This window comes from Phyllostomus discolor, chromosome 12, assembly GCF_004126475.2.
Source record: "Phyllostomus discolor isolate MPI-MPIP mPhyDis1 chromosome 12, mPhyDis1.pri.v3, whole genome shotgun sequence".
Taxonomy (NCBI): domain Eukaryota; kingdom Metazoa; phylum Chordata; class Mammalia; order Chiroptera; family Phyllostomidae; genus Phyllostomus; species Phyllostomus discolor.
The window spans coordinates 47,777,529-47,800,970 of NC_040914.2; the positions used below are offsets into that span (position 1 = coordinate 47,777,529).

The 23,442-nt window shown below is 58.3% G+C and overlaps 1 protein-coding gene across 2 annotated transcripts in view; it reads right to left on the reverse strand.

Moving 5' to 3' along the window:
- Nucleotides 1-10,827: 10,827 nt before the first annotated feature.
- Nucleotides 10,828-23,442, reverse strand: part of NETO2 (neuropilin and tolloid like 2) — a 31,351-nt gene continuing 18,736 nt past the window's right edge. For both annotated transcript variants that reach the window (XM_036013511.1, XM_036013510.1), the window contains exons 7-9: nt 21,831-22,059; nt 16,407-16,520; nt 10,828-15,310 (exon numbers count right to left, since the gene is read on the reverse strand). In XM_036013511.1, the coding sequence (XP_035869404.1) occupies nt 14,691-15,310; nt 16,407-16,520; nt 21,831-22,059 (963 nt within the window). In that variant the 3' untranslated portion in view covers nt 10,828-14,690. The remainder of the gene's footprint in view (nt 15,311-16,406; nt 16,521-21,830; nt 22,060-23,442) is intronic.

The following is a 23,442-nucleotide window of genomic DNA, read 5'->3' on the forward strand; positions in this document are numbered from 1 at the left end:
TGAGCTGCTGCCACTGCCAACAGCTCCCTGGTTGCGAGTCTCATGGGGACCCTTCGAGTTTAGGAGATGCACCTGTGTGGTGGAAGAGGAGGGTTTGGGGGGGAGGGGACGGTGCGGCATGCTCCTGGGAGGGAGAGAGGCCATGCTGGGCCCTCTCTCTCGAGGGTTTTACAGGCTGGGGGTTTAGAGGAGGTCTCAGGGGAGGGTCTCAACAGAACATGCACCATCAGCTCTGTGCCGGTGCGCCTACAGCAGACTTACTCCCTCAACTTCCTCCGCGCTCGGGTGTGGTTAGCAAATGGCACTGACCGTGTTTCCACGGTTGTTCTCCCGGAGGAGGGCGAGGGAGGCTGTTTACCCGCTGGCTGGGGAGGGGAAGGGTGAACTGTTTGCTTGGAAGTGTCCTTGGTGAGGCAGGAGGTGTCCTTGGTTAGGGAAGATAGGATTCTTGGAGGCGCGGAGGCTGCTCCTTATCTGGACAGCCCTGGAGAAAGTGCCACCCCCTCTGAGCTCCTGCAAGGATCTCCAGGGTTCTTGGCCCTTTTCTCGGTGGGACTAACGACCTTCTAACGCCAGCTGGGGCCACGCCTCTAAACGTCGCCTCCAATCATTTTTGGGTGAGTCTCCAGAGTCACCCAGGGAATGGCCCCAGATCTACTGAACTAGGGGCGCAGGGTGGGGCCCAGGAAGCGTGAGTTTGGGGACCACTGGGTCTTGGAGGAAAAGGTCAGGCCGCAGGCGGGCAGATCCGGCATTGAATCCGGCCTACGCGGTCTGGAGCAGCGTTCCGGACGCTGGTGAGCCGCACCACCTCCAGGAGGAGCGACTCCGGGGTGCAGGGGGGACCCGTGAGATGCTGAGAGCCTCAAAGGGCTGGCCCAGAGGCTGGACGGTCCCGGGCATGTGGCTATTGTCTGAGTCCGTCCGGTGCTGTGGCAGACACACCGTGGACCGGGACTTCAAGGACAGACATTTATCCCTCACCGTTCTCGACCCTGGGGAGTCCTGCCTCAAGCCGCCGGCAGGTCTGGTGCCTGTTGGGAGCCCACTTCCCGGTACCCAGATGGCCTTGCCCTGGCCGTGTCCTCCTCACAGGGCCGAAGGGGCCGGGGCTCCCTGGGGTGTCTTTTCTGCAGGCCCCGCCCCCATGACCTCACCACCTGCCAAAGGCCTCACCTCCTCACACCCTCACCCTCGACATTGGGATCTCGACACAGGGATCTCAGGGGGACACGGGCCTTCAGGCCACGGCAGCAGCTGCGGGCTGCCCTGTCCCCCCTCGGTCCGGCGCAGGGTGCTCGTCGGAATTCCTGGGGGCCCGACTGTACACAGCTCAGCCACAGTCCGATGGCCACGCGGCGGGTCGGGTTGCAGAGGGGAGTGTGTGCCGCCTTGGGCGGTTGTGCTGACCTCAGGCGGAACCTGGTCAAGCGTGCGGCCGGCCTGTCAAAGGCTGGGGACAGCAGTCGGACGGACGGAACCGGTCGGACAGGCTGGCCGAGCCTCAGGGCTTCTGACTCAGGACGCCTCCCGCCTGCCTCGGTCCCCCGGCGTGGGGGCGGGGGGAAGGAAGCATCTGCATTTGGTCTGAATGTGCTGAGCGTGACCCGTCCCAGCCAGGCGGTGGGAGTGGGGGTTCTGAGGCTCAGAGGGACTGCCTGGCCCCGGGGTGGGTGGGGACACAGCGGAGGGCTCTGGGGCTCCTGGTAGCCACGGTCACCGAGTGGCTGGGGCCGCTCGGCTAACCCACGCGGAAAGGGGCTCCCTCCCCCTGCTGCTCAGGCCCTGGCCCCGGACCAGGGGGTCAGGCGACACCTGGCTAAAGGCCCTGCAGGGTCCTGTCATCTCCCTGGGGGGGAGCAGGAGCAGAGATCAAGAGGGTGTAAAACCATCGATATCGGGGTGACCTCTTGTCTCCCCCTGCGCCCCAGCCCCAACAGGCGGAGAGGGGGGAGAGGGACGTTCTTATGTCACCTGTATAAACGTGGAAACTGTTTTCCATCCCTCTCTAGTTCCTGTTTCATGGTTTGTTTGTTTGTTTTTCTGTGCAAATAAAACCCTACTTTTACCAGTGGACGTGAAACAACGAATCGCCCTGGGAAGGGAGACAGGGAGTGGCTGGGGTTCCGGGCTCTCAGTGCCGAGCATTAAAGGGGAGCAGTGGGTGCCACGGACACAGGTGCTCCTGCGTGTGTTTCAAGGTCTGTTTAGAGAAAGGTGTCTGGACCCCAGGGGGACACCGGATTTCTCCCCGTTCAAGTCAGCCCGAGTTGGAGGGTAAAGGAACCGGACAGTCCAGGCCTGCAGCCCTGGCGCTGCTCCTCAGCCCGGTGATTGCCTCCTACTGCCCTTTCTCATTAACATGGGGGCGGGGGGGGGGCAGAGGAATCACAGGGCGCCCCCACTGTCCGGGCTTCTCCAGGGAGAAGTTTCCCCAGGGTGCCCTGGGGCCAGTGGAGGCGTCCATGAGCCCTTGGCCGGGGGAGCCCGGGCCCGGGCTCCAGCTGTGGGTCCGTGTGGCCCGTTCAGGGCCCGACCTCAGGGTCTTTCGAGCGCTCCCGTGTGCGCACGGAAGGTGCGTGTGCTTGGAACCCCCTCCGGGCGCCCGGCGTGGGCGGGCGGGAGGGGAGGGCACACCCACAGCCCAACAGGTGGACGGGGAGTGGAAAAACGCAGCCGCCTGTGTTCTGGGCGTCATCATGGCAAATTGCACGCCTGGCCCATTAATTCACCGGCCACGCCTTCGCCCCAGCTGTTTCGGCGCGAGTCACAGATGGAGAGACTCTTATGCACGATACCCTCCCGGCTGTTCTACTCGGGGGTGGTCGTCGAACGCCGAGCCTCAGGGTCCGTGCACCAGCTCGAGCCCCGGACAGCCAGGAGGCAGTAGTGCCAGGGGGGTACAGGCAGGGGGGTGGGGTGGCGGGGGAGGGGGTGTCCTGTTAGCTGTGCAGGGGGGGAGGAGGGAACGCCAGCAGGGTTTGGGATGGCACTTCCATTAGTCCTAGCGTCTTGCTGTAAACAGGAGGAGACGAGATGCGGCTGGAATAGCTGAGTCTTAGGGAACCAGCGCCCCCCGGGGAGTTCATTCCCTCCAGCCGCCCGCTGCCCGGGCCGGCCTGCTGCCTCTGGCTGTCCCCCGGGCACCGGAGCGGGAGATCGCAGCCACCCAGGACTCGGAGCGCGAGGATGGATCATCGGCGAGATCGAAAATGACACCCTAAATTGCTTCCAAATGTGAGGTTTTGCAACGGCGCTGGCGCTGATCGCCTCACGCGGCTTCACGCTTCGGGTGTTTCCCGGCCAAACAAAGAGGCGCGGGAGCCATCCGACGCTGGTTCGGGGTGATGACCATGAATCATTGCAAACAGGTCGTCCTGTTGCTGGAAACGCGGGCGCCCGGCCCCAGTCACGGGGCAGCGGGCCGGAGAGATCGTCTCTCGGAGGGTGTGGTGCCCCGTGGCGTTCACGGGGCCCACCTGAGCCCTGGCCCAGGGAGAGAAGGAAATCCCCCCAGGTGTTTGGGGGCCGTTGCAGGGGCCACGGGGTGTGGGGAAGGGCAGGGGTGCAAACCCACCGCAGGAAGCAACCCGGTGGCACTGATTAGCAGGCAGCGTGGCAGGACGGGCCCAGGTGAGGACACACGCGTCTCCAGCCCCGTGTCGCCGCCTGGCCTGGTTCTGGGGCGTTCACGCCCGTGACCTGCCTTCCCAGGTGGGCTGGGCTCGCGTTCCCATTCCACCAGCCGGGAGGTCGCCGGTGAGGCAGGCGCTGCCGGTGACCAAGTTTCCTCTTTAAGTGCATTCTGTGGCCCTGCCCTGGCGGGTGTGGCCCAGGGGGTCGAGCACCCACCTGCAAACCAAAAGGTTACCTGGTTCAAGTCCCGGTCAGGGCACGTGCCTGGGTTGCGGGTCAGGTCTCCAGCTGAGGGTGTGTGAGAGGCAACCGACTGGTCACGAGATGTTTTTCTTCCTCTCTTTCTCCCCCCTCCCCTTTCTAAAAATAAATAAAGAAAATCTTTAAAGAAATACATTCTTTTTTAAATTCCTATGCAGGGAAGGAGGGGGGGGGAGGGGACATCAGAGCAGTCTTGAGAACCGGTCTCCTCTCTCCTTGTTTTTGGCCTCTCAGGCCCCGTGATGCAGTTGGGCATTCCAGGCACCGGGTGACACTTGCAGCGCCATCCTCCTGCCCGGCCCCAAGCGTGGGCCCCGCCCCAGCCCCTCCGGGACCTGTGCCCACCCTGCCCCCGCCCTGGCCGGATGGACTCCTTCTGGGATTTAGCAGACAAAAGCACAGGACGTCAGTGAAGGTCAAATGCCTGATGAACAACAAAAGACTTTTTGTTGAAGTATGGACCCTTCAGTGTTTGGGACATATTTATACTGAGGTGTTTTTTTTTTTTAATTGCTGTTTATCTGAAGTGAAACTGGACCTGGGCTGTGCAGTGTCGCACCTGACCCCGGGGGCCGCCCTTGGCACCTCCGGGCCCTCCCACAGACGCCTCCTCTGCCTTGTCCAACCTCACCCACCTAGTCCTCAGAGAGGAGCCCAGCACCCGCCCTGCAGAGAGCCCTGTGCCCTTTGGAGGCCAGGTGACCTGGCAGGGTTCCCTCCCCCAGGCCCCCTCTACTGGCAACAGCACCACAGGGCGGGAAGTGCCAGGACCACCCAGGACACTGTGTTGCCCTGTGGTCTGGGGCCACAGGTTCTGGGAAGAGGTGGTCCTGGAGGGGCCGCACCTGGCGGCCAGCGAGGCTGGGGGCAGATCTGCGCGTGGGGCTGGGCTCCGGCTCCTTACATCCTCTGGGTCACGTTCCTGGACTGGGCTGGGCAGAAGGTCCGGTCAGAGGAAAGCAACACAGCTGGTCCGGACTCTGGCCACCAGAGGGCAGGCTGGCCTGTGGAATGACTTTTCCTCGCATGGAGGAGTGAGCCCAGCTGAGTATCAGGAGAGAGAAACCGAGTGGAAGGGAAGAGAAAGCCACCCTCCCCCTTGGACAGTGGGGTCTTCCTGAAAGGCATGTGGCAGTGACAAGGGCTTCTGTCTGTGCCCTGTGAAACCTCCTAGAGACCTCGGGGCTTTCACTTTCTTGTTTTCATGTGTGGCCTTGCTTTTCGTCACCCAGCAGGTAACTGGAGCCCGCTGGTCCTGCCCGCCCTGCAGGCGGGAGGATTCCAGCGGGGCCCCAGCCCCTCACCGCAAGGTCCCCTCCCGGGGCAGCACTGCCTCTCCTCCTCCCTGTCCCTTCGACAGCAGCCTGGGAGGCCAAGGCCAGGCCCGGGGACTGCCAGGGAGACAGCCCTGCCCCCAGCCCCGCCCCTAGCCCCATCTGCAGTGGGGACTCATCCCCTGAGAGTGTCACAGGTGTGCAGGGGGCTGGGCGGAGCTGCGGGTTGGGGTCTGCACTTTGCAGAGACACGGACCTGGCCAGGGGTCCCCTCGTTCCTGCCCGGGACCCCAGCAGGGGCAGGAGGTGGCCAGTGGGCAGCCATCCCCAGGGAGTCCTGGGGGTCCTGGGGGGAAAGACTGATTTCCCCTGGACACGGAGTCTGAGGTGCCAGCCGATTTGATTTAAATTTCAGACAACGATGCGGCGGCAGCAGCACCTGCGTTGTGTGCACAGCTGTGAGCGTGGGGGGGGCTCTGCGGCACCCCTGGCCCCCCAGGGCAAGGTCACCCCAGAGGGATGAAGACACTCCCCGCCCAAGGCTGCACAGTGAGCGTGGTGCCTGGGTTGGAACCACCTGCTCTGAAATCACCCCGAGAAGATACGTGTCCCCCAGATACTGTCCCTGGCACCAGGTCCCCAGGAAGCCCCGGTTCCTGCTCTTTCCAAGGCCGGGGGGCTCGTTCAGCTCCATCCCTTCAGAGGAGGGCGGGGAGTGGCCTGGCGGAACGTCCTGTGCAGCCCACATAGGCCGGGGGGTGTCTGAGCCTGCGCTGAAGCACCCACCCCACCGAGTCTGCCCGGTGCCCCGGGCACGCAGACCCCAGCGTCGGGCGGGGAGGAGGCGGCTGCACTCAGAAAGGGGCTGTCGGGGGCGGTGGGCACGGGCTGCCCGAAGCCTCGGCCGAGCTTGCGCTTGACCGTCATCCTCAGGGAGCTGGGGCCGGAGCAGTGGGGGGTGGAGGGAGGGACAGGCGCCTGGTTTTGATGGGACTTGGATTTATAAATAGGCACGAGCAATGGAGGAGAGAGAGGGAGAGGGAGAGACCCAGAGAGAGTCCTTGGCGGTGAACTTACATCCATTTGGCAGTGACCTTTTTCTTCCTTCCAAGACAAGCTGTTTGATTTTATTGAAACGGAAGACACGAAATCCACCTTGGGTTACCAGGGGCTCTATTCAGCCCCCTTGATGCCACTCAGGATGGCTGCCGGTGTCAGGGGACAGTGAATGCCAGGCCCCGCCCCTTCTCCCTCGGCAAGGCCCCTGGAAAGCGGAGGAATCGAGGCCTGCAGCCAGAGGGGAGAGAGCCATCAGCAGACCTGGGCTGGCTAATTTAGGAGCTGGCAATTAGCAAATGCGGTCTGCCCGCGTCCCTCGCTGTGATGCATTAGAGAGAAACAGAGGCGAAGGCAGGCTCGCGGCCCAGCAGTGCGCCGGAGATGCTGATCCATAACAACCCCGATGAACTGCCGAGGCGACCTCATGCGTCCCCCCCACCCGCGGGTTCCTGCCTCTGCCTCACACGGCTGCAGGGGAAGGCAGGTCCGGCTCAGTGTCGCGTTGGATGGGACACAAGATGGTGCGACCTGGGCAGGTGTGGGCAGCTGGAGAGGGGGCTGTCCCAGGAGCTGCCCCTCTCTCTGCTCACAGGCGGTGTCCACCTGGTGAACTCCGGGGGCCAGTGTAGCACCAGGGGGAGCTGGGCTCGGGCAGGACCCACAGCTGAGCCCTGATCGACGACTGGAAGCCTTTTCAGTGCAACAAGATTTTGGATCCGGACTTGAATGAAAGAGAAGTCAGCTCTGGGAGACAGGTGGGGTGCGCCCCCCAGCTCTCTGTGGGCGATGCTCGTTGCCTCACTGTAGAGGGTGACCAGCTCGTGACTCATTCTGCAACAGCCAGGGAGCCGCCTGGCCCAGGCCACGCCCCTCCCAGGACAACACCAGGAGGTTCTGATCCTGGAGGGACCTGAAGCCCATTCTAGCCCCATGCAGGGCCCTCTGGAGGGCAGTTTTCCGTCCTCTCCTGAGCTTCCGCGCTGGTTACACTGGACCTTGGTCAGGGAGTTAGGCTTTCCCTGTGCCCAGTCCTTCTTCCTTGTGCCTGGTTCACGGGCACACCCCAGCCTCCATCCACACGTGAGCCCCCCCCACCCCGAGAGCCCAGCCTGCGGCCCCACCTGCCCCAGGGCAGCCCAGTAGGGGCAGTTCGGAAACGGTGTTGCCGTCTCTGTCTCCGGGGATGTATCTATCTCCGGGGATCTCTCTGAACAGGTGCTTCAGGGAGTGTCCTTCCTTGGGCAGAAAGGCTGAGAGGCCTGTGACTGGTATTTATGGCTTTTGGTTTCACAAAATTCATAAAGATATTTACTTATTTTTAGAGAGAGAGGAAGGAGGGAGAGAGAGAGGGAAGGAGGGAGGGAGGGGGGAGAGAGAGAGAGAGAGGGAGAGAGAGAGACTTGTTGTTCCACTATTTAAGTACTCATTGCTTGATTCCTGCATGTGCCCTGACCAGGGATCGAACCCCCACCTTGGTGCACTGGGATGACGCTCTAACCAGCCATGAGCACATGCCCAGGGTCAAGGCTATTTTTTTTCTTATTCACCATTTCATTTATCTCTGCTTTAACCTTTATTATCTACTTCCTTCAGCTATAATCTGTTAATTCATTAATTCATTTGAGATTAAAAATTTATTTTTAAAAAAGGGGAAGGGAGGGAGAGAGGGAGAGAAGTATCAGCGTGTAGTTGCCTCTCATGCGCCCCCCTCCCACCGCCCCCACAGGGTACCTGGCCCACAGCTCAGGCCTGTGCCCGGACTGGGAACCGAACCTGCAACCGTCCTGTCTGTGGGAGCACACCTAACCCACGCAGCCACACCAGCCAGGGTGAGACATCCCGTTCTCTCGGATAAGAAACTTTATTATTTTTTCCGACAGTCAGATTTCCTCCCTCTTCCCTCTGGTTTAGAAAGGACAGGCCGTTCAGCCGTCCTGCCACCCGCGCTCCACAGAAACCACGCAGTGGGAGCGCGGGAATGCGGCCCGCCGCGGGGGCCATCGGAGGAGCAGGGGCCTCCAGGACTAGTCTGCGGCCCTCGGGTTCTCCATCTCCAAGAAACGGAGCACAGAGCGGGAAGTGGTGTCCGCCTCTGGTGCCCTCGCTGGTGGCACGTTGGTGTTCGACAGCGGCACGTGCCAGATTCTGGGGCCACCGCGGGAAGAACGTCCTTGCATGCCTCCTCCGCCCGTCCGGCACTGCGCCTGCGCGCCGCTCGGCTCGGCCCTAGGAGCGCAGAAACCGTCTAGCTCCCCGGCGGCGCTCGCGCCCTGTGCGCCCTGCGCGCCTGCAGCGGAGCGCAGCCTGCACCTTCTGCGCGGCGTACTGTGCCAGACAGACGCCAGCTGTTCCTCCGGGTTGCGAGGTGAGGGCACCCGCCGGCAGGAGCGTCATCCCCAGTACAGATGGTGTGCCGTAGCACTGAACACCCGAAGCCCACATCGTTTTAGTAACCACTGTCACCCCAATACAGTCAATCAACAGAAAAAAGAAAGGGAACAGCATCCGTAGGCACAGCCCCGGGGGCACGGCTTTGGAGCAAGGCCATCTCTGTGTGCGCCCCTCGGACTGCTACTGACCTGCACCATTCAAGGTTTTTATCCACCACCTTGGCAGTGTCTTGGTTTGGTGTTGTGGTGCCTGCTTGAAAAACCCTGGGGGCATTTGGGGGTGAAGGGGAGGCATGGTGCGGACCCTGCAGAAAGGATCCAGCCTGGGTTTGGGACCGCGGTGGGTGGGCGTTGCTGTTTCAGAGTGATGGGGGGCGTGGTCTCCACGAGCCCCCGGTGGGAAGGCCACGTCCTCGTCCGGTCACCGAACGCGGCAGGATCGGGGACGGGACGTGCACCCGGGCCCGTCCTGCAGAGACCAGGGTCCGAGGGGAGCACCCGAGGCCTGCAGGCAGGCACCATCCTGTTTCCAGAGGCTGGGGTCTGCCGGCCTGAAGTCAGGAAAGGACCGAGCACGCCGTGACGACCCATGGGTCCAGGCGTGGTCGGCGCCAGCAGCAGCTTCGAAGGAACCACGGATTCTGCCGAGACCACGGAAGGGCCCTTGTGTCTCCGGAGCAGGCAGCTGCGGCTCTCAGCCGGCCGCTGAAGACCACTGCGACGAGACCCCCTTTCCTGAGCTGGGTTTCGGTCACTTTGGACAAAGCCAAGCTAGAAAAGGGCATCATCTTCCAGGAAATGTTCTTTTTTCTTAATCACAGCAGGAAATCTCTGCAATGTCTCGGCGATCACCTCTCGCCTGGGGTGGGGGGCGGGCAGGGTGGGTTCTGGACACGAACGGCTGGTTTCCTTCCTCAGGGACAGGCCCCTCCACGTGTCTGCCTCCGAGGCCCCAGCAGTCACACAGCTATGTTTCGGTTCAAAAGGTGTGAACACTCCTGTGATACACCACTTGATACACTTGATACAGCAGCACCGAGCCCGGAACGGAAGAAGGGAACCAGACTTGAGAAGCTTGGCTGAACCCCGAGACGTGCGACACAAAGCCCTCCCGGCCGGCCGCCAGCAGCCTCGGAGACGCCTCAGCAAAGCGCATGCGCCAGCTCGGCTGCCTGCGGCGCGGGCCCGACCGAGCCTGGACGGCGAGAGCACCCTCGGGTGAAAGCTGTTTCTGGACCCTAAGTAACACAAAGGGAAATCGCCCATCACTCTTTGCGGGCACGGACCCGTGCCGACTGCCTGGAAAACCCGGCAGCTCTGGCCTCTCTCTGCGGGCTCCCCAGTGGGCACCTTCGACGGGGCCACTCATCCGCCCCGAGCCGTGGGACCGATGCCCTCGGCCGCTCACCAGGACAGCGTGCTGCGGCAGCTGCTCGCTCCGGGACCCCGCGTCAGCGGGTCGCCGTGGTAGACTGCATCCTGCGGGAAACCGAAGACGGACTCATTTTTTAAAAAGTTCATCTTCGCTTGAAGATTTGAAAACTTCAAATGGCTTTCAGTGCAGTAGCCTGAGGCTGCTCATATATATATACACACACACATCTCAGAACTACAATTACTTTACTTTGGAAACTTCTAGATAGGAAACGCCACCTTGGCCCTCCAAAGGAAGTGAAGATTCTTGGCCACTTCTCCAGACTTTGGAAACCAAGGCCAGCAACATAATCAAAGCACGAGTCCTTATTTCAGGTTCGGGGTCACGTTCTTTACCGTGCAGCGTCAAGTCCAAGATTAGCGTGTGAGAATTCCCCTGTGGCCCGGAAGTTCCTCTTTAAAAGGAAAACCCATTCTTTAAAAAAACCGACTCGAGGCAGTTCATGCTAGACATGCACCCCAGTCATTGAGCCCAGTCTTGGGCTTTTGTTGTCCTTAAACCAATCACAGGAATACATCAAAGAGTTACCCAGGAAAGGCAAATCCAGCATCTTGGATTTCCTAGGACGAGCAGAGGCCCCCAAACCACAGACCACCGATTTTGCCAGGCACTGAAAAAGACAACGTTACTCACGGCTCTGAACTCAAATCATTCTCCAAACTCAAGACATGCACCACACAGACGTTGGGTTTCCAGAGGACACACTGTTTCCTTTAAGTTTAAAAAAAGATGGCAAAAGCAAAACACTGACGCTCCAGTCGAGTCTGTGATCGTTAACAAACATTGTTTTATTAAGAATTCACAGTCATTGTCTTGCCGCGTTTGTAGGTGCCAAGAAACCCTGGCTGCACACATTGTAGAAGGACACGGTTTCCATAGGTCAAGAGAAAAGAGGAAAACACGATGATCTGATAGAAAACGTTACAAGGTAAATTTTACACTGTAAGTCAGAACGACGAGCTCACCCGGGCCATCGGGGCCGCTGTTTAAGACTGCCCGACTTGAAAGACGGGGAGCGGGGAGACGGCGGAAGGAGCGCCAGGGGGCTTGCTCCGAGACAGGGAGCCCCTTCTCTCCTCTCCGGCTCCAGCCTCCTCAGCCACGAACTTGGACCAGATCCTCTTTCTCGGATCTTAGAAAACCCCCCAAACTCAAGATTCCCCCTGACCAGTCTGATGAGTTGGACCCGAGACACATTCTTTCTGATACATGACATAATCCGACACAAACAACGTGGCACACGCCACCCTGCGAGTGCACGCGTGTGCTGCCTCGGACCGAGAATCACTCCCCGAACCACGCGGGCCCTTCCCGTCCCAGCGCACCTGGTGACGCGCCCCTGAAGGGAGGGGGCACCCTGCTCAGGAGACATCCATGGATCTGGACGACCGTTCAGAAGGAGACCTTGACCCCCAGCAAAGGAGCCTCCCACTTTGGTCCTGAACACCTTAGACATGGCAGTGGGGCCGGGGGACGTTGCCAGGTTTCCTGGGACGTGCGGGAGCCACTGTGCCACAGAAGACTGAAGGTGCTCCCATACAGCTGCGGTGCGGGTCCTCCTGCGTGGAAGGTGCCCCCCAGGCTGGCGTGTCCCCTCGCAGCCTAACACTGGTCCCCAAGGTCTCTGTGAAGGGTGCACGAACTCCCGCGAGATGGCGGGCTCCCACCTCCCACTGGTAAAATGTATGGCTTTTACTTTAGTAAACGGTTGGAAAAGTTCTCTCACTGACCTCAAAGATAAAAGGCTCTATGTACAACAGTTAACGTTACGCTCAAAATCATGCCGAATGTGTATGAGTTCTGTCCTCTTCCCGTCTCGGACTGCTGGATGCTGACCGAGCGCCACCGGAGATCCAGTGGCCACCTCTAGGTCAACGAAGGCACGTGCCACAGGGCGGTCCGAGACCAGCTCAGCGGGCGGCCACCGGCTCTTCGGCTCCGTCCCCGCGGGGTGGACCGCGCCACGCCCTGCCTGCGCCGGCCTAGGGCAGCCACGGGGCCTCTCTCTGCGTCCTGCATCTTGTGTAACTTCCGAGGAAGCCACATCCTGGCTAAAGACCCTCCCCTCCTTTACAGTAAGAGAAGGCCAGCCTCAGCAGGTGTCCGGGTTTGCTGTCGTGACACACAGAAACCATTTCTGTCGTTGGTTCCGGCCGCCGTACGATGCAGAGCCGAGTCTGTTGTCTGAACTTGACCTGCCGTGTTGTGCTGTTTGCATGGGAAATGTGTCCATAAAGACGGTATTTGGTGGGCCTCTTCCTGCCCGTTTCACACGTGATACAAACTTCAAAAGTAAAGTTACAGTGATTCTAGATAATGTAGCTCAGCATACTATATTATTTTCTACTCTAACTTAGATGTTAAAGGTGGAGAACAGCTGTTTTTGTAACGCATATTATTACATGTTACACAGAAATATGCTCGTTTCCCTTTCAGCATCAGGAGGGAGATGGGTTGTCATGAAATATTTACTATGTTGTCCCGATGGTGGCTGACAGGTGACCTATGGACAGACCTGCTGGACACAGCTGTGAGGGAACTGAGCTGCCTCACCTGGCCCTGGCCCGTTGATTTACTGCACACCACATTCATGACGTCTCCCCACTGCCCCGAGCTGCATTTTTGACATGAGAAATGATGCTGATCTAAAAAAAATCCTCAGATCATGAATATACACCGTGTGCACGTTTTCCAAGCCTCCGGATATTCTATACTTTTTAAAAAGTAAAAAAGGTGATAATAAAACTCATTTTGAAGGAGTATTATATATGTATCACTTAAGGTCACAGCTCCCACTAATGTGAGAAAACACAGATGTGCTATTTAAAGGAACCAACAAAATCCAGTGAAATTTCAATTTCTCAATTCATTGAGAATTTACTACAAAAACATAGGAAATGAGAACGTATCCTGCTTGAATGGCAAGTCTGAAGTGGCTATAATTCAACAGCCAGATTCCTTTAAAACCTCAGTGCCATAAAGAACAGGACTGAAGAACCATGGAACAATGCATAAATAGAGGGTTTGTGTAGTGATGTAGAGCAATAAATACCACACAGTGAAAATCTGTATCATAAACCGGATGCAGTAACAAAAGGACACACAGAGCTTATGTACACATTACCGAGGTCTTTACAATAAATTACAGGGTCCACTCCCCTCCCTGCCGATCGGCTATGGGGAACACCGCCAGAAATCTGTCCCGGAGGGCGCGCATCTTGATGTCACTCCTCAAGTTTGTCCAGGATCAAACGATACCAAAAGTCTGAAAAAGCACAATGAATTTTTCCATCATGTTTATAAATTATTGTTTCTATGCCATCAATAAAAACCAGCAGGTCAAATGTGCATTAAAAAAAAAGTGGGAATTGTTATTCTTGGTAAGACCTAGAGAAATGTATTGTCCCAAGCAAGCAGTGACGGAAAGGCTTCTACAAGTTCGTGGGAGTTTTCCTCAAGCTCCCAGCCAGCCTGGGGTACCGTACGCTACAAAGTAAATGAACACAAAGGGAGCTAACTAATCTTTTCATAAAAATAATGGGGAACACGCCTGCTGATGAGAACCGCTGGGAATGAACAAAACCACCAGCCTCTTCACGAATGTACCGAGTGTGACTTTGCCGACGGGGATGGATGGGCTGCCCCTGGGTGTGGCCAGATTCGGGAAATTTCAAAGGATTTCTAGAAGTTTTCATTTTTTCCCCCAAGTTTTTAGTCATAATTGGCAATGGCACATACATCCCAGAACTGTGGGATTTTGTACTATAACTAAGACCAAATATAGACTTCCAGGCCATAAATCACACCATATCATCTGCTTCTTACAGAAAATAAAGACTAAGGGTCCAGTAATTAGAAGGGAACAATCTAGAAATTAGTCAGGAAGAAACAGATGGAGGAAGCTCAGCGCCGGCTCTTAATTGGGCTCACCATGGTAACGCGCGTGTCTGACAAAGTCTAGAACAAATGCCGATGTGCAGACTCGCGCGGTGCTCACGCCACGTACACCGATGGAAGAGGGTGAAATGGTACAATCTCTGGCTTGCGCAACCCACGACATCGAAAGAAAAAAAATAAAAGGAACATAGAGAAAAATCTTATCTTTAAACGTATTGTGGGATCAGACTATTGACCGAGTGGTGTCCATCAAAAGCAGGTTCCTGCCCTGGCTGGTGTGGCTCAATGGATGGAGCACCACCAAAGGATCACTGGTTCGATTCCCAGTCACAGCACATGCCTGGGTTGCAGGACAGGTTCCCCAGTAGGGGGCGCACGAGAGGCAACCACACACTGATGTTTCTCTCTTTTCTCCTTCCCTTCCCCTCTCTAAAACTAAAATAAAATCTTATTAAAAAAAAAAAAAAAAAGAGCAGGTTCCTGTCGCCGGACCCTCGGGTGCCATCTGGCTGCTGCGCCGCTTACAGGACACCGAGCAACACAGGCTGCTGTCTTTCACCGAGCGGAGCACGCCCCTGGGTTGGTTCAATGCGCGTTGACTGCCTGAGATAATACACACGTCACCACCGCAGCGGGTGGCTGGGAAGGGAAGTCCTCGCAGCCGTGACCGGCGAGCAGGGCTCTCAGCGGAACGCAGGGGGCGCTCCAGGGGCATGCGCGCGCGCCCGCGGCCGGCGGCTAAAAGTCGATGGAGATGGACGCCTGCGCCGCGTCCTCTCGGCCGCGCACGTAGATCTCGCAGGGGATCTCCTCCATCACGCGGTCCTCCAGCGCCTGCTCGGGGCACTCGCGCGCCTGCTTGAACGAGTAGCTGCTCTTCTTGAAGGTGCTGTTGAACGTCTGCATGGGCTGCGGCTGCGCGAAGTCGTTCCGGAACGGCAGCTCCACGGCCGCCAGGTTGGTCCTGCTCGCCCTGCCGCCCCCGCCGCCGCCACTGCCGCCACCCCCGGCGCCGCCCCCGGGCGCCTGCGCGCCGCAGTGGTGGTCGTGCACGCAGCGCGAGGCGGAGGACGAGCGGCGCAGCTGGTGGTAGCCGTCCAGCTCCTCCGCCAGGTCGGCCAGGTCGGCGGCCAGCTCCTTGTCCCGCAGCGAGAACAGCTCGTAGTGCGGCGGGTCGAACACCTCCTGGAAGCCCGTTTTGTTGAAGGCGCTCTTGCACGCCAGGACCTTCTTGCGGGGCTGCTTCACCTGCACCAAGATGGACACGATGAGGAGGACCAGCACGACCCCCGACGTGACGCCGATGATCGTCCCGTGCGTGCGCGTGATCTGCTCGAAGAGGCCCGCCTGTTTCTTCTCTGCAGGGAGAGAGACACACACACACACACACACACACAGGCGTTGACGACTCGGGATCGAGTCCCCGCTCGGGCGGGGCAGACACGCGGGTCAAGTACACCAAGGAGCAATGCAATGCACGCTTAGGTTTTAAAATGAAAAGTGAAATAACCGCGTCAGGAGTTCTGCTTAAACTCCCCAAGCATCCCATAGCGAGAGAGATGGCGGAAACGGAAGGGCACTCAGCTCCTTGCCCAGAAGACACGGGGGAATGCAGCGAGCAAAGCAAACAGAACACGTGCGTGGAGAAAATGCCAGAACGCACACCCTTGTTCTGTCATCACGGGCCCCCTGCTCTCGGGCAGGTGTGAGGACGTCCCCGTGTTTCCGGGGACCTCACGGGGGACCTGGATGCCCAGACCGGCCCTCCCAGGCCTGCTGCCTGGGGCCACTGCTACAAAGGGATGACTCCCGGAAATACTCCCGGTCTGGTCCTTAAGTCTGCCGCATCAGAGTCATTCCCTTTTCACAGGAGACGTTTATCAAGCCCAGGACGAGTAAAAGGCAGATAAACTCGAGCCCTGACACAGCGACTGGGCGGCCAGCGTGCGGACACCGGATGGTCACCACGGCCTGACTTGGCCCTGCAGAACTCTCCGTGGGAAGAAGGCGCAGGCAACTTTATGACCTGAACACAAGCCGTTCTCCCAAGGAGCCTGCTTCATGTTGTTAGACCGAATCCATCCATGGATTTTTGTTAAACAGTGTTTCCATGCAACTTAAAAAACAGTAATCCTCGAGGCCCCTTTCTAAATAATTCTGAGGATAGGGTGTCTCCCCAAGACCAATGACCAACAGAACAAGGGCAAGAATATTATGGTGAACTTTGGATGGAACCGCTTACGATAAAAAGCAGAGTCTGAGAATAAGTATTTTTCTTTTCTTTTTTCTTCTTTTACCACATCCAGAGGTCTATGATCCATTTCAAAGAATAGTAACACGCAGGTCTCCGTTTCTGCCAAAGTGGGGATCCCGGCGCAGGGGCAGACAAGGACCCGTGACGCCTCCCCCTGGGGCCGCTGAGCTCCGTCTGCTCCGCAAGCCGGCGGGCCTCACCTCTGCAGTGGCTCTCGTCCCACGGGTAGGCACAGTTCTGCACGCCGTTGCAGACCAGGGAGCTGTTGATGCACATGCTGCTGTGGCAGAAGAAGGAGCTGCCCGTGCAGGGCGCTGCGGGGAGAGAGAGAGAGAACCGCGCTGCTGAGGCCGGGAAGCACGCGGGCGGCCACACGCTCCCGTGGACTCATTTCGCACTGACTGTCGTGGGGTCACTGTGTTGCCGCAGGGGCCTGCCCCGGAGTCCCCTCTGCGCTGGGCACACAGGGAGACAGGGGCCAATGGTCCTGGACGATGACGCGGGGACACTTCTACTTACCCTGGCTACCAAAAGGCCACTGTCAGTGTCATGGTGATATGGACGCATTTCCCACAGTACACAGCCTGGCACAGCTTTTAAAGCTGTGCAAGGACGATGCTGGAGAGGATGGGGAGGCACGTGAGCCCTTGTGCCCCACCGGTGGGGCCGTGAGATGGTGCAGCCGCTGTGGGAAACGGCCTGGCAGTTCCTCAGAGAGGCACGGCGGTCCCCACATGGTCCAGCAACCCCCCCTCCTGGGCTCCACCCAGGAGACTGACAGCAGGAGCTCCGAGGGCTTCCAGAACCCCGTGGCCACAGCGGCGCCATTCCCAAGAGCCGCAGGTGGGAACGGCCCCGTGACTGCGGGCGGTGGACAGACAGCCACCTTGAGGGGCGTGCACATGTACGTGCATATACCCGTGCACACACACACACACACACACACACACACGAGGGAGTGTGACTCAGACCCCAGCATGGAAGGAAACCCTGACAGGATGCCTGTGTGGACGAGCCTGGACAGCATCGTGCTGCGTGGAAGACGCCACGCACAGAAGGACCCACGCTGTCGCATCCCACTCGTCTGAGGCGGCCAGAGGACACAGAGTGGAGGCTGTCCGGGAGCGGGTGAGAGGCGGCCAGGGAGGGGCGTTTGACGGGTCGGAGGCGCAGTGTGGGCAGAGGAACCTGCTGGGGGGGGGTTGCGGGGGCACAGCGGGGGGCTGTGCTCGGTGCCGGGGACTCCCGTGCTTAGAAGTGGTGCATTTTAAGTTGCACAGACTTTAGCATCAGAGCAAAATGAAAATTAAAAACTCTTTGGAATTTCAAATTAAAAAGGTATATAGGCGGGTGGAGGAGGGCAGAGGGGGAAATCTGGGGCAACTGTACCAGAACGACAATGAAAAATAAAGGTACGTGGTTTGTGTTCCACGTGCTCTCGCACTGATGTCAGCTGCTCTTTTGGTCTGAAATGACTCCTTCCTTCCCCTCATGGCCGCCTCCTACTCCTCTTCCAGGGTCACCCCAAATGTCGTCCTCCCAGAGAAGAGTCCCCTCAGCTCTCGTACGTGGTCAGGGTTCCTGCGTGCTCCTGTCCCCCTGGAGCCTCCCCCTGCAGCTCCCTCCTTGCACGCGTAAATGTGTGTCACTCTGGACTGTGACGCGTGTGCTTGCCTCTGTGAGGGAGCAAATCCTAGATTCCAGCAAGAAACCCGCAAAGTCGAGAGCTGGGCCAGCTTACTCCCGCCACCTCCGCGGGGGTGTGGCGGAACTCCCCGACTCAGCGCACCACTGACTCCCACGAACGTGATCAAACGAAAGGCAGCCCCGGCCTAACACGTCCTGCATTTCCAGAAAACCCGTTCCATCCAGGAGGAAGGGATCGGTCCGCTGTGAGGCTGCCGGTGGAGCTACCGACCCACCCACAACCGAGAGAGACGGGCCTGCATGTGAGCAGTGCACCTGGACCCGGCCTCGGCTGCCTCTCGAACGAGTGGGTGGGCTACAGGCCCCCTCCGGCTCCTGGGGCCACCACCATTGGGTGAGACTCTGAAGGACCCCAATCAGGCTGACACTGCAGTTCTCAATCCAAGTGCGAGAAAGGGGACGTAGCAAGTGACCCACTCCGAGGGGGCAACCTGTCAACGTCGCATCTCTTAGACTGTCCGGGTAAGCTACATCAGGAGGCTACGTCGAAGCCGCTGGCCGGAGGACAGGAGAGCCGATGAGGGCGGAGGGTGGTATTTCAAGTGCAAGGTCAGCCAGCGCGCCGGCGTCAGCTGTGCTGTGGGATCGTAAAACCACATCACACAGGGTGTGCGCACTTGACAATTTTTTTTTAGTTTATTGATTTTAGAGCGAGAGAAGAAAGGAGAAAGGGCCCTGGCTGGCATAGCTCAGTGGATTGAGCGCAGCTGCAAACCAAAGGATCGCAGGTTCGATTCCCAGTCAGGGCACATGCCAGGGTTGCAGGCCATGGCCCCCAGCAACCACACATTGATGTTTCTCTTTCTCTCTCTTTCTCCCTCCCTTCCCTCTCTAAAAATAAATAAATAAAATTAAAAAAACTTTAAAAAAAGGAGAAAGAAATATTGATTTGTTGTACCGCATATTTATACACTCACGGGTTGATTCGTGCATGGGCCTTGACCTGGGACTGAACCTGCAACCTTGGTGTATCGGGAGGGCGCTCTAACCAACTGAGCCACCCAGCCAGGGCAGCATTCTGACATGTGACAAATGGCCCGGAGCAGCGATTTCCAACTGGTGCACCGCAAGAATCTGTAAAATGCGCAGTACCCGACTATGTAGTCAGAGGCACCGGCCTCTTTTCCCTTAGACGGTCAAATAAAAAAAACGATGCCAGCCAACACAACCACAGCCATCTGGTGCGAATGAATCAAAACTGTACCTGTTTTTTCCTCAGATCAGCAAAAACACATTTTGTGGTGTGCCGCAGAATTCAGTGATTAGTTTACATGGTCACGAGGAACAAGTTGGAAATCACAGGCTGGAGAGCACAGCGATGTTTAAACTCCTCACTTCTAGAAGCAGCTGGAGTTTGCTGGGGGGTTTTGGTTTGTTTGCTTCTGTATCAGACCAGGATGCCACAGGGCCCAGCACAAATAACGCCCCTCTTTTATGCCCAAACCATAAGCATGTCATTCTGTACCACGACAATGTCCCACTCAAGCACACCCTATGACACTGTGGGTGACATGTTCCCATGAAAACTGTACAGGGTCACACCCACGGTGTCACGCTCCCAACCGCACTCAAGCCAGCCTCCCCCTGCCGGACCCTGTGCATCACGCTCTCTCCGAGCACACGCTGAATTCTAATTTCACTGTCTTCTCCCGTTCACAAACGGGGACGCAGGACTGAGGAGCCATGGTTAAGCCAGGTGGAGGGGCGTTATAATACCTGGAATTCCAGGTATTATACCTGGGGCTTCCAGGTATTCTGATTGTTTGAGTCCAACTGTCATCAGCTCTTCACGTTTACCCGCAATGCCATTGCGTGGCTGCATCTGGGTGGCTCTTGTAGCTTCGAAAGTGGAAAAAAAAAAAAAAAAAAAGAAAAAGAAAAAGACAGGTTTTCTGCTTGGTTTCCCCCACCGATGGAGCAGTGAGGGGAGAGTGCCCGGCTTTTACCGGGGAGCTCTTTACACCGCCCTGCACGTTCACGAACCCGGTCACCGTGGCGCCAACCCCGTCCGCTCCTGTCTCCAGGGCTGACCCCGTCCGCTCCTGTCTTGAGGGCTGACCCCGTCCGCTCCTGTCTCGAGGGCGTGCGAGTCAGCTCTGCCGTGACAAGTGGATTAAGCTTCATGGACTTCCAATGGGCGAGCGCAGCTGTCGGCCGGGTGTCCGCTATCGACGTGGCTGCCGGGGACACGCGTCAGTGGAGAAGTGCACGAAGGGACAGAGGCAGGAGGAGCGAAGCTAGCAGCCGGTGAGGAGCTGCTCCCCACCCCCGGGCCCGGGGTTCCTGCCCCCTCTCTTCCCTGCGGGTCCTGCCTGGGAGAGCGGAGGTGCTGGCGCTTCAGCTCCACGTTTGATGCAGGAGGCAGGGAGGCAGGGAGGCAGGGAGGCGGCTCTGTCCTCCGGCGGAGCCCTCGGGGCGCCTGTCAGCCGTGTGTCACTGGCAATCACATTAGGGACCGATCCCGACAAAAATACCTTCTCTGGCTTTCACGGTGCAAGTCCTAGAAACCGTCTTCCTCAAACCACGCTGTTCCTGAAGAGCCCGGCGCGCGCCCCCATCCCGAGCTCGGGAGGACGCCGAAGGCATCCTGGCCGCTGTGCTATTTCGGTCCCCGGAGCCGCGCGCTCCTATTTCAGTCCCGGTGGCAGCCTGCCACGGCCGGGCTGGAGCGAGTCTCCGGTGCAGGGCGGGTCGTTTGCATCAACCTGGGCTGAACCCGGGGCTGCTCCACGGCTGGGTTCCTAACGGCCGCCAATTGCAAACAGCTCAGAGAGGAAGGAGCAAGAGAGGTAGTTTCCCAGCCTGGGTTAATGAGACGCATGTAAAATGTCTGAGGCTCTCAGATGGGTATGTCAGAAGATCTTCACACCGGAACTTTTGTAAAAATTTATGGAACATTTTGATGCTCGTTTGATCTACTTTGGTATTAACGGAAACATCAAAGAATTTTTCATATGCGATTTGGGCTGGTGCAGCGCCGAATCAAAGTGAGGCGAGGAGGCTGCGGAAGAAAGGCTCACAGCCGGCGGAGGGGCTCGTGGGGGTTGAGGGCAGAGCCACCTCCACGCCACCAAAGCGCCAGGGGAGGCGGAGGCGACTCGGTCTCCGGAAGATCTGGCTGAGACAGTGCATGAAGGTGGCTGCAGCAAGGGGCAGGTCTTCAACACAGAGAAAAGTAGAGCCTTCTGTCGGAAGAAGACGCCAACTCGGCGTTGGGCTTCACCTAAGCAAACCACACACGATGTACCTGGCGAGGCAGCGCCCCCACTTCCGGGAGTCCTCCTTAGGACACACCTCCGAGAAGATACACACACACACGCACATTATTCTTTGGGACCCAGCCTGTAATTGCGAAGCACTGGAAATGACCTTTGTGCCCGGACGCAGGAGATGGACGGAACAAGCATGCAGACGGCGCGCTTCTGCACAGTGACGGAAAGAAGGGGGGGCCCCTCGGAACGCGCGTGGAGTGCGTTCCAGGATCCATCGTGCAGTGTGTAACACGCTTCCCCTCACGGGAGAAAAACAGGGAGACGAGCACATACGCAGGTGTCAGGTCGCTGCAGAGAGGGGGGGGGGGGTGTTGTCGGGGTGGGGAGGGCCGGGCGCTCAGGGAGAGGGGAGGCCGGGGAGGCTCTCTTCGCGTCCGCAGAGCTCTCCCCCCCACTGTCTACAGCCGGATGATGAGGGAGGGTAGCAATTTCTGCACGGATGTGGCTGCTTTACCCACGGCAGTCAGCGCCTTAGGAAGAGGGGGAGGAGGACTCTGTTACTTCTCCACCCTGGGACTTGTGGGCTTTGTCAAGCGGAAACGCTCCGTAACTGTATCCGAGCGGATGGAACTGACATGAAACTGACGTCAGAGCAGCAGGGCGGGGGGGGGGGGGGGGGCGGGGAGGGGGTCTGCCGGTACTTACGCTCCACGAAGGAGGTGAAGAGCATCCGGAACCTGCTGAGCCGGCTGCCCTCGTCCGCCCACATCCGGATCACGCCGACTCCGGTTTTGAGCGTGACGTCATTGGCCACCGTGCTGCAGAACTTGGCCTTGAGGTTTTCGATGGAGCTGCTTCCGTCGTAGACGGCCACGAAGTTCCTCTTGCACTCGTTGGAGTGCTCCATCTGGTAATCCAGGAACCTCAGATAAATCTGCGGCGGAGACAAAAGAAACACGGCTGCTCAAGAGACGCGTGGACCTGAATTTTCCCGTCCACCGTGGGGTCCGCGCGGGAGGTCGAACTACGTTAGGACAGTCGGCAGAGAAGCGGCAGACCAGAACCACGTGCTCAGGAACCCCAACTCCGTCTGCAAGAAGAGACTTTCTGCTCCATGAGGCCCCACCGTGGCACGTGTTTTCCCTCGTGAGAGCAATCGCACGGTTATTGACTGATCGGGAAAAAATAATCTGCCTTCTACACCCTCCCCTTGGACCGCCCTCACCCCCAACGTGCATTCTGGGTAATGCTCTCCGCCTCCCTGTCGGTAACTGCACTGTTCACCTGCGCGCACGCGAGTTCTAGCTGGTTTTTATTTATTTTTTATAGTTGGTTATTTTTCGAGTGCCCCTGGCCATTGTCCTCGCTTGCCCCTTGGGACCCTTCCGGGAGGGAGTTTAGGGCCCGGCACACCGCCCCAGTGTCACGTCCGCCCTGCATGCGCCACGGTGGGCTGCCCCCTGGCGTGCGCTCCCGCCCAGCGGGGCTCCATCCGCAACGACCCCGTGGCCTCCACAGAGAGTTACTTTGTTTTTATTTCTGCCACGTGCCTCAAAGGTTGTGTGGGCCCGGCTCCGTTTTGTTCGTTTCGGGGCTCAGGGACTCCTGGGTTGAACACGGACTGTGAATTCCTATCTCAAACCGTGAACGCAGACCGGGCTGGAGGTACAAAGGTGTAGGGGAGACCCCAGACGCCCCCACCCGGAGACCGAGCCCGGGAAGATGAGATCCCTGGCTATGCACTGGTGTTAGCGGAAGGATTTTTCCAGTCGGACATTCACGGCAGCCACGTCCCTCTGTGGGCTCCTGGTTTACCATGAGGGGTGTCGGCCACCTGAACCCCGGGCCTCGCTGTACCTGCCTCCGTGTGGCTGTTAACAGCACGCCCCTGCCCCTGTGGGGTCCTCAGCTACTCCTCACACAGCAGTGGGCATTTGTACCCGCCACTGCAGCTGTCAGTTTTACCGCTCAAGGTTCCAGTTCTCGCCCTTCATCTCTGTTCAGTAACAATTGTGTCTTTTGCCGGAAGCTCATGGATGCTTTGAAACAAATCTGTTACATTTGACCTGACACTGCCCAGCGCTCGTCACAGGTGTGTTTCTCGTTTTCTACTCGGTCCCATTAGCCTGACTGTAAACAGGGTTTTCGTAATTTCTGAAAGGTGTGCTCCCCCTCTCTACCCTCTCTTTTCTGTTTTTATACATGTACATATTAAATATAATTTTAACTCTGTCAACTTCCTAGAAGTATAAATTCAAAGCAAAAAAACAGGAGCAGTGAGCAGCCCGTCTCCATCTGTCCGTTTCTTAGAAACCCC